The sequence below is a fragment of the Nicotiana attenuata genome, unplaced genomic scaffold (genome assembly GCF_001879085.1).
Source record: "Nicotiana attenuata strain UT unplaced genomic scaffold, NIATTr2, whole genome shotgun sequence".
NCBI classification, from domain to species: Eukaryota; Viridiplantae; Streptophyta; class Magnoliopsida; order Solanales; family Solanaceae; genus Nicotiana; species Nicotiana attenuata.
The window spans coordinates 135,635-152,283 of NW_017670974.1; the positions used below are offsets into that span (position 1 = coordinate 135,635).

Consider the following 16,649-nt stretch of genomic DNA (forward strand, 5'->3'; position numbering starts at 1 on the left):
AATCAATATGTACCCAGTAAGTATCTAGTCTAACCTCGAAGAAGTAGCGACGATGGGTCAACATCGACACTTAGTAGTGGTCCAATAATAATGTACATAAAGTTGGCGAGTATGAAACTTAAGAAGTAGCAACGAAATAGATCAATATAAATAATAAGGTTCTCAAGTAAGAGTGATCAGGAAATCATCAAATACCATAAAATTACTACAAAGGAAAACAGGTCAACCAATCAATTGCGATGCCAAAAGTAAGGGAAACTCATATGCACGCTGATTTCCTATTGAGTATTACATATGAGTATGCCAAGGTGAACAGATCGATACCATAAGAATAATGTTACACAATACTGCCGAGGCGAATGGTCCGATCCCATAAGAATAATTCACAAACTATTGAGACGAATGAGCCGATCCTATAATAAAATTTCACAACACTGATGACGCGAACAGCCCAATCCCATAAGAATAGAGAAACTTTATCACCCGCGAAGATACACACGAGTCGAGAATACATGGAACTAACGATCAAAAAAACTCAACAAGTGGATAGGAATAGAGAAACTGGCTTCCTGACCTAAACCAGCAGCCTATCGCGGGCGTGACCTTTTCCTAGGGAACGTGAAGCACTGTCAAGCCACCTTTCGCGATCGCGATTCCCACTTAGAGATCGCGTAGAACAAACCCGCTTCAGCCCCACACAACTCTCTACGATAGCGAGACCACATTCACGATCAGGATTCACACCAGACACCAGCAAAATCTGCCAACTTCAACCTTGCTCTGTGTGATTCTAAACTCATCCTAGACACCCGGGACACGACCAAGAATACCAATAAGTCCATAAACATACAACAGACCTATTTGAAGTCTTGGAACACATAAAATAACATCGAAACAAATAATCACACCTAAAAGCCAAATTTATCAATTTCTAACTTCAAACTAACTTTGAACACGACGAAACATACTTAGACAATTTGGAATGACACCAAATTTCACACACATGTCCGATATGACAAAGCAAACCTACTCAATGCTCAGGATGCCAAAGGAGATCCGATAACAGCAAAGTCTACATCAAATTAAACTTAGAAAACTCTAAGACCTTCAAGATGCCAACTTCTAACAAGAAGCCCGATAAACGCTCCGGTGCACGCGAAACTCGATTCGATCATACTGTTTACCTTGAAAATGGTAATTACAATTAAATTTGATTTTGTGGTTCTAAAAATACGTGATTCATTTTAATGCTATTTGTATGATGCTAGATGCAAAGTGTGAGTAAAGAAAATGAGATAAGAGCTTGACGATAATATATTATGCAATGGCTGTGAATTGGGGCCTCGAGCTGGCCTACGCTGGGCCTCGGGGTCGAGCTAATGTATCAGACTGGGGATAGCCACTGAAGAACTTAATAGTTCTGAGGGACTTGATGATGGCTTTTTATGATCAATGATGAGTAATGAATGAAGAACAATCAATAGAACACAATAAATGTAAGCAATAAAATTAAAGGAAAGACAATGGAGAATGTTTAAGCTAGAGAGCAGAGAATGTTCTTGTTCTTGTATTGAATATCATGTGTGCAAGAAATGATAAGGGTCCCCTTTATATAGGAGGAGGAATCCCAACATGGTACATGTATAATTATTACAAAGAAACATAGCTGGTACAGACCTATACTATTCTTGCAAGCATTGTCAGCTTTGACCACGTGCCTTGGGAATTTCCCGCTTGTCCATGATAGCCGCTGATTTGCGCTGCCCTGAGATCGAGCATAGGGAACCCTCGGGGTCGGACCTCGAACTGTGCCTCGAGGTTTCCGGGGACAGGCTATGGAATGTCATAATGATCATAAAATCGGACTCCTCAAGGGCCGCAGTCATGGCCTCGTTGTTTGAGCTCTCGGTGGCATGTCGAAATCTGGCGCTTGGCTCTCCGACCTTGACCGGTATTAAAGCCTTAGAGCCATATACCAAAGAGAAAGGCGTCTCCCCCGTGCTCGATTTTGGAGTTGTTTGATATGCTCACAGTACCTCGGGTATCATTTCTCTCCATTTTCCTTTCACATTTTCTAACTTCTTTTTCAAGTTTTGAATGATGGTCTTGTTTGTGGACTCGGCCTGACCGTTTGCACATGGGTGGTAGGGTGTTGACAGGATCCTTTTGATTTTATGGTCTTCGAGGAACTTTGTTACTTTGCTTCCGATGAACTGCTTCCCGTTATCACATGTTATCTCGGAGGGAATCCCGAATCGACACATGATATGGTCCCAGATGAAGTTAATGACTTCTTTTTCTCTTATCTTCTCGAAGGCCTGTGCTTCCACCCATTTTGAGAAGTAGTCAGTCATAAGTAAAATAAATCTAGCTTTACCTGGTGCCGTTGGTAGGGGTCCGACGATGTCCATCCCCTACTTCATGAACGACCATGGTGACAAGACTACATGTAGCTGGTCACCGGGTTGGTGAATCATTGGTGCGTATCTCTGGCATTTGTTGCATTTTTGGACGAATTCTTTGGTGTCTTTCTCCATGGTGTCCCAATAGTAACCTGCTCTGATCATCTTTAGGACTAAGGAATCGCCACCGGAATTATTTCCGTAGGTGCCCTCGTGGATTTCTCGTAGCACGTAATCTGTGTCCCCCGGTCCCAGGCATACTGCTAGGGTGCCATCAAGTTTCTTCTATATAGAGTTCCATTTTCGTCGAGTAAGAATCAGGCTGCTTTGGTTCGCAGGGCCCTCGACTCTTTTGGGTCCGCGGGTAGATTCCCATTTTCCAAATAATCGATATATTTGTTTCTCAAATCCCATGTCAGACTAGTGGAGTTGATCTCAGCATGGCTTTCCTCGATCACTGATTTGGATAGCTGAACAATAGCCCAGGTGAGTATGTCATCTTCCTCGACGGATAATCCCAGGTTTGCGAGGGCATCGACCTCGCTATTCTGCTCTTGAGGTATGTGGACCAGAGTCCATTCTTTGAAGCGGTGCAATGTGACTTGAATTTTATCTAAGTATCTTTGCATCCTGTCTTCTCGAACCTCGAAGTTCCCATTTACCTGATTTACCACCAGAAGGGAATCACATTTTGCTTTGATGACTTCCGCTCCTAGGCCTTTGGCCAGATCCAGACCTGCAATCATAGCCTCATACTCGGCTTCATTGTTACTCAACTTTGAAGTTTTTATAGAATTCCTAATCATGCCGCCCGTAGGTGGCTTCAGAACTATGCCGAGGCTTGACCCTTTCACGTTTGAGGCGCCGTCGGTGAACAAGGTCCATACGCCCGAAGATGTGACCGTTTTTAGTAGAAGTTTTTTCTCTACCTCGGGCACGAGGGCAGGCGTAAAGTCAGCCACAAAATCCGCTAGAATTTGGGACTTGATAGCCGTTCGGGGTTGGTACCCGATATCGTATCCCCCGAGTTTGATGACCCATTTGGCCAGTCGGCCTGATAATTCGGGTTTATGCAATATGCTTCGAAGAGGATATGTCGTTAAAACACAAATAAGATGGCATTGAAAATAAGGCTTTATTTTTCGAGATGCGCTTATCAATGCAAGAGCTAATTTTTCTAGGTGTGGATACCTGGTTTCGGCATCTCCCAGGGTCCGACTTACATAATAGACAGGGAATTGCGTACCTTGTTCTTCTCGAACCAGCACACCACTTACCGCTACCTTAGATACGGCCAGGTACAAGTACAGTGTTTCATCCTCCTTTGGGGTGTGGAGTAAAGGTGGGTTTGTCAGATATCGCTTCAACTCCTCTTAGGCATGTTGGCATTCTGGAGTCCATTCGAAGCTGTTTTTCTTTTTTAGTAAGGAGAAGAAATGGTGACTACTGTCTGATGACCTCGATATGAATCAGCCCAAGGCTGCTATCCGTCCGGTCAGCCATTGTACGACCTTCACATTGTTTACCACCGTGATTTCTTCGATGGCTTTGATTTTATCGGGATTGATCTCAATCCCCCTGTTTGACACCATGAAGCCTCAAAATTTGCCTGAACCCACTCCGAAGGCACATTTCTCGGGATTGAGTTTCATGTTGTAGCTTCTGAGGATGTCGAATGTCTCCTGCAAATGAGTCAAATGGTCCTCTTGTGCGCAGGGACTTAACTAGCATATCATCAATGTAAACTTCCATGGAATTGCCTATTTGGTGTTCGAACATCTTATTAACTAGGCGCTGGTATGTGGCTCCCATGTTTTTAGCCCGAAGGGCATCACATTGTAGTAGTACGTACCGTACTTTGTGATGAACGACGTTTTTTCCCTATCCTCGGGGTTCATCTGAATTTGATTATACCCAGAGTAGGCATCGAGAAAGGTGAGGATCTCGTAGCCGGCCGTGGCATCGATCAAGTGGTCGATATTGGGCAACGGGAATGAATCTTTAGGGCATGTTCTATTTAAGTCTTTATAATCTATGCACATTCTTAACTTATTCCCCTTTTTGGGAACTACCACCATAGTGGCCAACCATTCGGGATATTTTACCTCCCTAATAGACCCTCTTTTGAGGAGTTTTGTTACCTCGTCGTTGATGAACGCGTGTTTTACCTCGGATTGAGGTCTTCTTTTTTTCTTCACCGGTTTGACCCTAAGGTTGATACTTAGTTGATGGGTGGTCATATCCGACGGGATTCGTGTCATATCTAAATGGGACCATACAAAGCAATCGATGCTATTAATAAGAAATTGAATGAGTTTTTTACTGAGTTCGGGGGTTAATCCCGTTACCATGTATACCTTTCGATCTGGGAGATGCTCGATCAGAACAGCTTGCTCCAGCTCTTCAACTGTTGATTTTGTTACATCTGATTCTTTAGGGGAAACGAAGGTTCGGAGGGCGAGGAAGTCTTATTCATCATTCTTGGGGGTCTGTTTGCCCTCCGGCTCCTCCGAGATGGAGGGTATTTAAGTTGGTGCCTCCCCGTGAACCGCGAACATCTGCTTCGCTGCATGCTGTTCTCCGTATACCGTTTTTATGCCGTCTTTTGTCGAAAACTTCATCTTCTGATGAAGAGTTGACGGTACTGCCCTCATGTTGTGTATCCATGGCCTTCCAAGCAATGCATTGTATCTCATGTCACCCTCGATGACATGAAATTTGGTGTTTCGAACTGTATCGGACACGTTGACCGGGAGGGTGATCTCCCCCTTTGTTGTTTCGCCAACCATGTTGAAGCCGTTGAGGACTCGAGAGGTAGGTATGATTTGATCGAGCAATTCGAGCTGTTCTACCAACTTCGACCTGATTACGTTGGCCGAGCTACCTGGATCCACGAGTACACGTTTAATTTGAATGTTATTCAAGAGAAATGAAATTGCCATCGCATCTTTATGTGGATGAGACAAGGTCTCAAAGTCCTCTTCACTGAATGCAAGGATGTCCTCGGGCATGCGGCCCCGAATTTGCCCTTCTGTTGTAGCGGAAACTTTTGCCCACTTGATCACGGATCCTTGAGGAACGCCGGTCCTCCCAATGATCATATGAACGATGTGTTGAGGGTTTCCCATTCCGTTCCTCCTGTCTGCCTCTCTTTCCTCCCGGGCAGGAATTTTCCGAGCTTCCTGTTGGTATTTTTGGCGTATAATCCCGTTAGTTTGGGAGCTTATATCGACGTGTTCGGCGTTGCATGAGCCCATATCTAGGGGAATTGGTTCTGGTGCGTCCTCAGGGTTTCGCAGTGGTACACCGACGCCTGGAACAACTACACTATTCTCTCCATGGTCCTCGGGACCGTTGTTTTCATGTGCATTCATTGAGTTAGATATTTTGACCTGAAATCAAAGATTATTGGACAAGAAAAAGTGTGAAGAATAAATTGTGTTTTTAATAAACCAGCACAAAAACAATCACTATTATTTTTAGCCCCACGGTGGGCGCCAATCTGTTTACCTTGAAAATGGTAATTACAATTAAATTTGATTTTGTGGTTCTAAAAATACGTGATTCATTTTAATGCTAGTTGTATGATTATAGATGCTAAGTGTTAGTCAAGAAAATGAGATAAGAGCTCGAAGACAATATATTATGCAAACCGAATGGCTGTGAATCGGGGCCTCGAGCTTGCCGACGCTGGGCCCCGGGGTCGAGCTAATATATCAGACTGGGGATAGACGATGAAGAACTTAACAGTTCTGAGGGCCTTGATGATGGATTTTTATGATCAATGATGAGTAATGAATGAAGAACAATCAATAGAACACATTAAATGTAAGCAATAAAATCAAAGGAAAGACAATGGAGAATGTTTAAGTTAGAGAGCAGAGAATGTTCTTGTTTTTGTATTGAATATCATGTGTGCAGGAAATGATAAGGATGCCCTTTATATAGGAGGGGGAATCCCAACATGGTACATGTATAATTATTACAAAGAAACGTAGCTGGTACATCTATCTGATGGTCTGGTACAGACCTATACTATTCTTGTAGGCGTTGTCAGCTTTGACCACGTGCCTTGGGAATTTCCCGCTTGTCCATGATAGCCGCCGATTTGCACTGCTCCGAGATCGAGCATAGGGAACCCTCGGGGTTGGACCTCGAACTGTGCCTCGAGGTTTCCGGAGACAGGCTATGGAACGTCATAATGATCGTAAAATCGGACTCCTCGATTTTAGCCGTATACACATACGCCAATGTCCAAAATACAATACAAACCTATTGGAACCTTGAAATCCCGATTCTGAGGTCATTTCCTCAAAGTGTTGACACAAGTCAAACTTGTCCACCTTGGCCATTGTTATAGAATTAAGTGTTCCGAATTCAACCCGAACCCTTCAAAAACTAAACCAACCATCCCCGCAAGTTCTAAAATAGGAAAGCACATACATAAAGTCTCAGATAGGGGAACTTGGATCTAAAAAGCAAAATAACCCTTCGGGTCATTACATTCACCACCTTTAAACAAACGTTTGTCCTTGAACAAGTTTAGAATCATACTTGAAGTGCCGAAGACGTGTGGATATCTTCTCCGCATGTCCTCCTTGGTCTCCTAAGCCGCCTTCTCGACTTGTTGACCCCTCCATTAGAACTTCACCTCTACATTCTCCTCAAACCTCAACTTGCGAACCTTCCTGTCAATAATGGCAACTGGATCCTCCTCATAACCCAAACTCTCATCTAGTTGAATTGTGTTGTAATCCAACATATCGGACCTGTTAGAATGGTACATCCAGAGCATAGACACGTGGAATACCGGATGAATTTTCGATAGACTAGTAGGCAAGGCAAGCCTGTATGCAACCTGACCAACTCGCTCTAAAACCTCGAATGCACCGATGAACCTCGAACTCAACTTTCCTTTGCTTCTGAACCACATGATACCCTTAATCAGCGAGACATACAAAAGTACTTTCTAGCCCACCACAAATGACAAATCACATGCTTTATGATCTGCGTACCTCTTCTGCCTAGACTGTACTATGCGAAACCGCTGTTGAATCAACTTTACCTTATCCAAGGTATCTTTTACCAAATCAGTACCATATAACCTAGCCTTTCTAGGCTCAAACCAACCGATGGGGGAACGACATCGCCGATCATACAAAGCCTCAAATGGATCCACCTCGATGTTGGTCTGGTAGTTGTTATTATAAGCAAACTCGGCCAACGGTAAGAATAAATCCCACTATCCTCCAAAGTCGATCACACATGCTCTAAGCATATCCTCCAAAATCTGAATTGTCCGCTCTGACTTCCCATCCGTCTGCGGGTGAAAGGCCGTACCGAGCTCTACCCGGGTACCCAAATCACATTGTACTGGTCTCCAAAAATGCAAAGTGTACTGAGTGCCTCGATCTGAAATAATGGAAATAAGCATGCCATGCAATCGAACAATCTCCTAGATAAAAATCTGGGCCAATCTCTCTGAAGTATATGTAGTCATCATCGAAATAAAGTGCACAGACTTGGTGAGTTTGTCGAAAATGACCAAAACTATATCAAATTTCCTCAATGTCTGTGGTAAACCAACCACAAAATCCATGGTGATCCACTTCCATTTCCACTCCAGTATAACTATTGCTGAAGTAAGCCATCTGGCCTATGGTACTCATACTTAACCTGCTGGCAATTCAAACATCTCGCCACATACTCGACTATGTCCTTCTTCATCTGTCGCCACTAGTAATGCTGCCACAGGTCACAATACATCTTCTTAGTGCCTGGATGAATGGAATAACACAAACTGTGTGGCTCTTCCAGAATTGACTCACTCAGGCCATCAACATTAGGAACACATAAGCAACCCTAGAGTCGTAGAACACCATCATCCACGATAGTAACCTCCTTGGAGTCACCTTGTAGTACTATCACTCTGAGAACTAGCAAATGCGGATCATCAAACTGACTATCCTTAATCCACTCGAATAAAGAAGACTGAGCCATAATACATGCAAAAACTTGATTGGGCTCTAAAATATCCAACCTTGTAAGTCGTTAGCTAAGGACTAAATGTCTAAAGACAATGTCCTGTCCTCTGCTGGAATAAACCCCAAACTACCCATATTCTCGGCTTTTCTACTTAAGGCATCCGCGACCAAATATTCCTTGCCTGGATGATAAAGAATGGTAATATCATAGTCCTTACTAATATCATAGTCCTTTAATAACTCAAGACACCTGCGCTACCTCAAATTAAGATCTCTATGTTTAAACAAATGCTGCAAATTGTGGTGATCAGTGTAAATCACACACAACACTCCATAAAGATAATGCCTACAGATCTCGAGAGTATAAACTATCGCAACCAACTCCAAATCATGCATAGTGTAATTCTTCTTGTGAGGCTTCAACTAACGTGAAGCATATAAAATAACTCGCCCCTCCTACATCAATACACAACCCAATCCAATGCGTGAAGCGTCACATACACAGTATACATCCCTGAATCAGAGGGCAAAACCAAAAGTGATGATGTAGTCAATGCGGTTTTGAGCTTCTACAAGCTCGCTTCGCAATCATCGGACCATCTGAACTGAGCACCTTTCTGGGTCAATCTAGTCAAAGGAGCTGCAATAGATGGGAAGCCCTCCACAAGTCAACGATAATAATTTGCTAGCCCCAAGAAACTTCTAATCCCGGTTGTTGTGGTGCGATGAGGCAAACTTTGGACTACCTCGATCTTTATGGGATCCACCTTAATACCCTCACTTGACACAACATGCGCCCAGAAGGCCATAGAACCTAACCAGAACTTGCACTTGGAGAACATAGCATATAGCTTTTGTTCACTCAGAGTCTGAAGAACTATCGTCAAATGTTGCTCAAGCTCCTCCATGCTAGGCGAGTAGATCAATATGTCATAAATGGAGATAATGAAAAATGAGTCAAGATATGGCTTGAACACCAAATTCATCAAATACATAAATGCTGCCAGAGCATTAGTCAAGTCGAAGGACATCATTAAAAACTCGTATCTAGTCTGAAAAGCTGTCTTCGGAATATCTGAAGCACGAATACTCAACTGATGATACCCAGATCCCAAGTCGATCTTCGATAACATTCTAGCACCCTAAGCTGATCAAATAATCATCAATGCATGGACAGACACTTATTCTTAATGGTGAACTTATTCAGCTGGCGGTAATCAATGCACATCCTCATACTCCTATACGTTTTCTTCACAAATAATAACTGTGCATCGAAAAGCAACACACTCAGCCTGATGAATCCCTTCTTGAGCAACTCCTGAAGCAGCTCCTTCAACTCTTTCAACTCTGCTGGAGTCATACGATAAGGCATAATAGAGATAGGCTAGGTGCCTTGTGCCAAATCAATGCCTAAATCTTTATCACGATCGGTGGCATGCCTGGTAAATCAATAGAAAATACATCGAAAAAATCCCTGTATCATAGACACTGAATCTATTGTGGGAGTGTCCACAGCAGTATCTCGAACAAAGGTTAGATAGGCCAAACAATCCTTCTCGACCATATGTCGAGCTTTCAAGAAAGAAATCACCTGAATGGATGTACCAATAGATAAACCTCTCCACTCAAACCAGGGCAACTCTAGCATCGCCAAGATAACAATCACGGCATGGTAATGAGAATGGCATGGTACAGAGACAACCAGTCCATGCCCAGGATAATATCAAATTCAATCATATCGAGCAATAAAATATTTGCTCTAGGCTCACACCCCCAAAAAGTCACTACGTTGGACCAATAAACCCGATCCAAAACAACAGAATCACCTATTGCATGGACATGTATACAGGAACACCCAAGGACTCACGAGCACATCCAGATTAAGAGAAAATAAAGAGAAGTGACATAGAATTAGGTAGACCCTGGATCAAATAATACCAAAGCATATCTATGGTAGACATAAATAATACTTGTGATCATGGAATTAGAGGCTACTGCCTCTGCTTTGGCTGGGAAGGCATTGAATCTCGCTGGAGCGCCACCTAACTGGATTCCACCTCTAGGGAGACCCCTACCCACCTTCCCTCCGACTCTGGGCGGATAAATGAGTAGTATGGTAAATGGTGTAGTAATCATGGGCTGATGGTCCTGCTGCACTGCCTAGCCTCGAACATTGGGACAAAACTTCTTCACTTGACAAAACTCCCCGTACTCGAAACAACTTCTCGAAGTGGAAAACTACTAACTCTTGGTCTGAACCTGCTAACTTGGATACCCAATAGAGGAACCCTGAATAGCTGGTGGGCGCTAAGTGCTGTCTGGAATGGCATTGAAGTAGGGTCATGCTAGAGCGTCTCAAATAGGTTGAGGTGCTAAATGCATGGGCCTGCTAGCATGGCCCCTCAGGAACTAACCTCTGCTCCCGGCGGGGCACACTGAATCCACCAGTATGTCGAGGTCACTTATCCCTCAACTTGAACTCTCTTCTTTGGTTGCGGATACCCTCGATCCTTTGAGCTATCTCCACAACCTAGAAGTATGGAGTCTCCATCTCTGCCTCTCGGGCCATAGAAACCTGAATCTCATGGTGCAAGCCCGCAATAAACCTCCTATCTGCATCTATGGAGAGTATGATAGTTGCATGACAAGACAAGTCAATGAATCTTATCTCGTAGTCAGTTACTAACATCTAACTCTGCTAGAGCCGCTCAAACTGACCCCCTAACTCCTCCCTCTGTGAAGGTGGAATGTGCTTCTCTAAGAAGAGGTGTGTGAATTGATCGCAAGTCAAGGGAGGTGAACCTACTGGCCTGCTCTGGAGATAAGACTGCCACCATCTACGGGCCTTACCTTTAGCTGAAATATGATGAAGTCCACCCTGTTGGACTCCATTAGTCCAAAATTATGCATCTTCTCCTTGCAATGGTCAATGAAATCCTGCGGGTCCTCTAACTTCTCACCTCCAAAAATGGGAGGATGACGTTTAGTAAATCTATCCAATCGCTTCTTATCCTCAAAAGTCATGGCCTATCTGCTCTCTACTCTATCCATTGTGACCTACTGAACCTCGCCCGCAGGTACTGCACCTGGGGTATGATAAACAACAGCAGCATTCCCTGGCGCATGAGTAGCAGAGGTCTGTGCTCCTCCTCCCGCTTGAGATGTGGTCGGGTCTACTGGAAATAGGCTGGCTTGAGTCATAAAATATATCAACCGCAGCATACGATCCATAACCTCCAAAAGGCCCGGTGCGGTCATAAATTTTACTAGGGCCGAATTGACTGCAGGTACCTCATCCTGCACCTTAATTATAGGATCCTCCACTAGATCCACTGGTGGTACCACGGGCAATGCTCAGATGCCATTGTGCTCTAACAGGAGTTGTGGCTCTCCCTCGGCCTTTGCCTCTACCTCTGACGGTTGGGGAGCAGCCCCTTTGTTGCCGAGTGATGCCCCCACGCGTTTTCTCACTATCTGCGTGAGAATAAGAGAAATATGCTTACCATAACATCAATATCCGAACATGATCCTAAGTCTAAAATCAGGACCATCAAAACTCCATTCTAGAGTCGTTTACTCATAAGTCAATATCCGGTCAACTCTTTCAACTTAAGCTTTCGACCTCGGGACTAAGTATCCCAATTCATTCTGAAACATCTCAAAAACCTACCCAACCACCTCGGCAAGTCACGTAACTACAAGTGAACATAGAATAAGCAATAAACAGGGGAACGAGGCTACAATACACAAGACGAACGGCCAAGCCGTCACAAATATCTTATGGTTAGTTCCTCAATCTCCACCAGGATCAATGCTTTTGCACCGTATACAAGTGAAAATGGTGTTTCACCCGTGCTCGATTTCGCTGTTGTTCGATTTACCCACAACATACCCAATAGCTCATCTAGCCAATTACCTTTAGCATTTTCTAACTTCTTTTTGAAGTTTTGAATTATTATCTTGTTGGTAGACTCTGCTTGTCCGTTAGCACTTGGATGATACGGTAAAGATGTAATCCATTTGATCTTCAGACCCTCCAAAAACTTCGTAACTTTGGAAGCTATAAATTGCAGCCCATTATCACAAGCGATTTTTTTCAGTATTCTAACCCGACGTATGATGTGATCCCATGTGAAATCCATCACTTCTCTTTCCCCGATATTTTTGTAAGCACCTGCTTTGACCCATTTAGTGAAATAATCAATTAAAACCAAAAAGAAATCTTACCTGCCCGGTACCTTGTGGTAAGGGACCGACTATGTCCATTCCCTGTTTCATAAATGGCCATGGTGATATCATCGAATGCAAAAGTTATGTCGGTTGATGCACTAACGCTGCATGACGTTGGCATTCATCACATTGTTGTACAAATGTCTTCGCGTCTTGCTCCATCCGGGGTCAGTAGTAGCCAACCCTTATTAGTTTGAGAACCAACGAGTCTGCACCGCAGTGGTTCGCGAACTTCCTTCATCACGTAGTCAGCCTCCGATATCCCTAAACACCGAGCCAATGGCCTTTGAAATGATCTCCTATACAATTGACCGTAAACAAGACAATAACGAGTTGCTTTAGTCCTTAGTGCTCGGGATGCTTTTGGATCTTTAGGAAATTTACCATTCCTTAAATACTCTATAAACTCATTACTCTAATCCCAAATTAGCCTTGTTGTGTCCCATACTGAATGCAACAAGAACGCCCGCACCGAAATCAGTTCCATTCATTTCGTGGACGACCCCAAATTGGCCAATACATCTGCCTCCACATTTTCTTCTCTTGGAATGTGAATAATTGACAATTCCCTAAACCGGGAAAGTAATACTTGAGACTTACTCAAGTATTTTTGCATGGGTTCCTCCTTGGTATCAAAAATTTTGTACGCATGGTTTACTACTAGATAGGAGTCGCACTTTATCTCGATAACCTCATAACCTAGTCCCCGAGCTAATTCAATACCTACAACCAAAGTCTTGTACTTGGCTTTATTGTTAGTTAATGGCATATTTCTGAAGGCATATCTAAGGGTTACTCCCGAAGGAATGATTAAAACTATCCCGAGACCGGACCCTTTTGCATTGGAAGATCCATCCGTAAAGAAGGTCCAAACACATGATACTGTCCCCGATACAAACACTACTTCTTTAGTAGATAAAGGAATTAATCTCGGACTAGAGTCAGTCACAAAGTCGGCCAAAAATTGTGACTTGATTGCAGCCCCTGGCTTGTATTCGATGTCGAATTCACTAACTTCAACTGCTCATTTAGCTAAACAACCCGATAATTCAGGCTTATGAAGGACATTCTCAAGGGAAAGGTTGTCACAACGTCTGTAGATGACATTGAAAATAAGGCCTAATCTTTCGAGAGGCGACTACAAGAGCGAGGGCCAATTTTTCAAGATGCAGATAACGTGTCTCTGCTCCCGATAAAACATTACTAACATATTAAACAGGAGATTGAGTACCTTCCTCCTCTCGGACCAGAACAACACTTATCGCTACTTCCGAAATCGCCAGATAGATTAATAGTTGCTCTCCTTCCTTCGATATTTACAACAAATGTGGGCTAGACAAGTACCTTTTTAGGTCTTTCAATGCTAGCTGGAATTTCGGAGTCCAAACGAAATCATCCTTTTTTTTTTCAAAAGCAAAAAAAAAATTATGGCTTCTCCGAAGACCTCGAGATAAACCTTCTTAGGGCCTCCAGCCTATCGGTCAACCTCTATACATCCTTCACACTTTTCAATTGATCCAGGATATCCTCAATGGCTTTTATCTTATCGAGGTTTACTTCAATACCTCTTTGAGAAACCAGAAACCCCAGGAACTTACTGTAACCAACTCCGAATGCACATTTCTCCAGGTTGAGCTTCATGTTGTACTTTCTTGGAATATCAAATGTTTCTTGGAGATGATTCAAATGATCTCCTGTATGGCTGTATTAAGAGACTTAACCAACATGTCGTCAATATAAACCTCCATTGTGTTACCAATTTGTTGTTCAAACATCTTATTTCACAAACCTCTGGTAAGGGCTTCAGCATTCTTATGCCCAAACGGCATCACATTATAGCAATATATGCCAAAAATTATGATAAATGAGGTCTTTTCTTGATCTTTCAGGTTCATACTAATTTGATTATACCGGGAATATGCAAAAACTCATTAACTCATGCCCGACCGTAGAATCAATCTTTGATCAATGTTTGAAAATGGGAAAGACTCCTTAGGGCATGCCCTATTTAAATCTTATAATCTACGCACATTCTAAATTTATTATTCTTCTTAGGTACTACTAGTACATTAGCTAGCCAATCGGGATAATTTACCTCTCATATAGAACCTATATTTAGCAACCAGGTTACCTCTTCTTTTACAAACATGTTTCTAACCTATGCTATCGGTCATTTATTCTGCCTTACCGAAGGGAAGTTGGGATCCAAACTCGGCTTGTGGACAACCATCTCTAGTGAAATTCCTATCATATTTGAGTGTCACCGTGTAAAACAATCAATGTTATCTTTAAGAAAATAAATACTTTTTCATCTTAGTTCGGGATTCAACCTGTCCCTCAGAGGAATTTCCTTTCTAACAACTCCATGAACAAGGACACTTGTTCGAGCTCTTCTGTGGTTGATTTGGTTGAATCTGTTTCTCTCGATACTTGAAAAGATCTCGGTACCTGATACAATTCTGATGACTCCTCTTCTCCATTATCTTCAATAGGGGTAAGATGGTACAAATTCCTGTAATTGCTATTTTCTTATCTCTTTTCCCTTGCTACCGGATAAGGTAACTGCGTTCATCTCTCTTGCAGTTGGTTGATCTCCTCTGATCTGCCTGATCCCTTCCGGCGTGGGAAATTTCAACAATCAATGATATGTTGGCGGTACGGCATTTATTTCATGTATCCAAAGCCTTCCAAGGATCACGTTATATCCCATGTAACCATCTACCACTTCGAACATAGTGGTTTCCTGTACGCCTTCAGCATGCGTGGGCAGCAATATCTCTCCTCGAGTCGTAACGCTTGTTAAGTTGAACCAAGATAAAAGCTTTGTTGCCGGAACTATGTTTCCAGTTAAATTGGCTTGCTCCAAAACTCTCCATTGTATGATGTTGGTTGAACTTCCTGGATCAACCAATACACGTTTAATTTTGAAATCTAAAACATTAAAAGAATTTACTAGATCATCATTGTGCGGTAGAAGAAGTCTGTCATCATCCTCTTCTATAAGGGTGATGTCATCTTCTAAAACTTCTCGGATCCTATTGCCATGAGTTATCGATATTTTCGTCTTCATTGTTGTTGAAAATATCACCCTATTTACTTCATCTCCACCAAATATCATGTGCATCGTCATACGAGGTGACTCCGCATCTAGATTTGATGGTTCTGCAACATCTAGATTTTTTCCATAGTTATTCTTGGCCCGATCACTTAAAATCTCTCTAAGGTGACCATTCTTCACCAATGTTGCCACCTCTTCACGAAGGTGCCGACAGTACCCAGTCCTGTGACCATGTGTTCCATGCAACTCACACCATAGATTGGGATCTATTTGGCAAGGATCCGATCAAATTTGTTTTGGGAACCAAGCGTCCTTTATTTTTCTCATAACCGACTCCAATTCTACTAGGCTGATGTTAAAGTTGTAGTCGGATAATCGGGGATACGTTGAATCTCGGGACCTCGATGCTTCTTATTCCTATAAAGTTCTGCTGCTCCGACCACGATCCATTATTCTGTCAGAAGCAAACTTATCTGATGACTGAAAACCTTTATTTCCTCGCCCATTGACCATTTCTTAAGGCTGAAAAAGACCTCTGGAAGATCACCGATTTGTATCAACATCAGCATTAAACCATTCCTGATTCCGATCCTCATTGCGTCCTTTGGAAGACATCGAGGAACTTAGTTGATCATCTTCTATTCTAATCTTTGACTCAATTGTAGACATCTCTGCCCATGTAGTTTCCTGAATTCTAACAAGCTTTCGTTCAGCTTCTTAGAGGCATCGAAGCTCTGAGACCTGTTGTAAATGCTTCCACTGCCCACTCATCTGGTACTGCTAGAAACAATATCATTTCAGTCTGAAATAGGATCACGAAACTCCTTGAGTGATTCTGAATATATCTGTCTTTCTTGATTGGACTTTTCTTGCTCCAGCATGAGATTTAATGAAAAAATCTGCAACGATTTCAAAAGAGTCAATGAAATACTCAGTCAAATGAGAATACCATGTTAAAGCACCTTTCGTTAGGCT

General features: G+C 42.8%; 1 protein-coding gene across 1 annotated transcript; it reads right to left on the reverse strand.

Annotated features, from left to right (window-relative positions):
* Window positions 1-15,254: 15,254 nt before the first annotated feature.
* On the reverse strand, window positions 15,255-16,343 carry LOC109244949. The gene is made up of 2 exons (XM_019412116.1): window positions 16,222-16,343; window positions 15,255-15,897 (listed from the first exon to the last, which is right to left on the reverse strand). Exons 1-2 carry the CDS (start codon window positions 16,341-16,343, stop codon window positions 15,255-15,257), a joined length of 765 nt encoding a protein of 254 aa, XP_019267661.1.
* Between the last annotated feature and the right edge of the window lie 306 nt (window positions 16,344-16,649).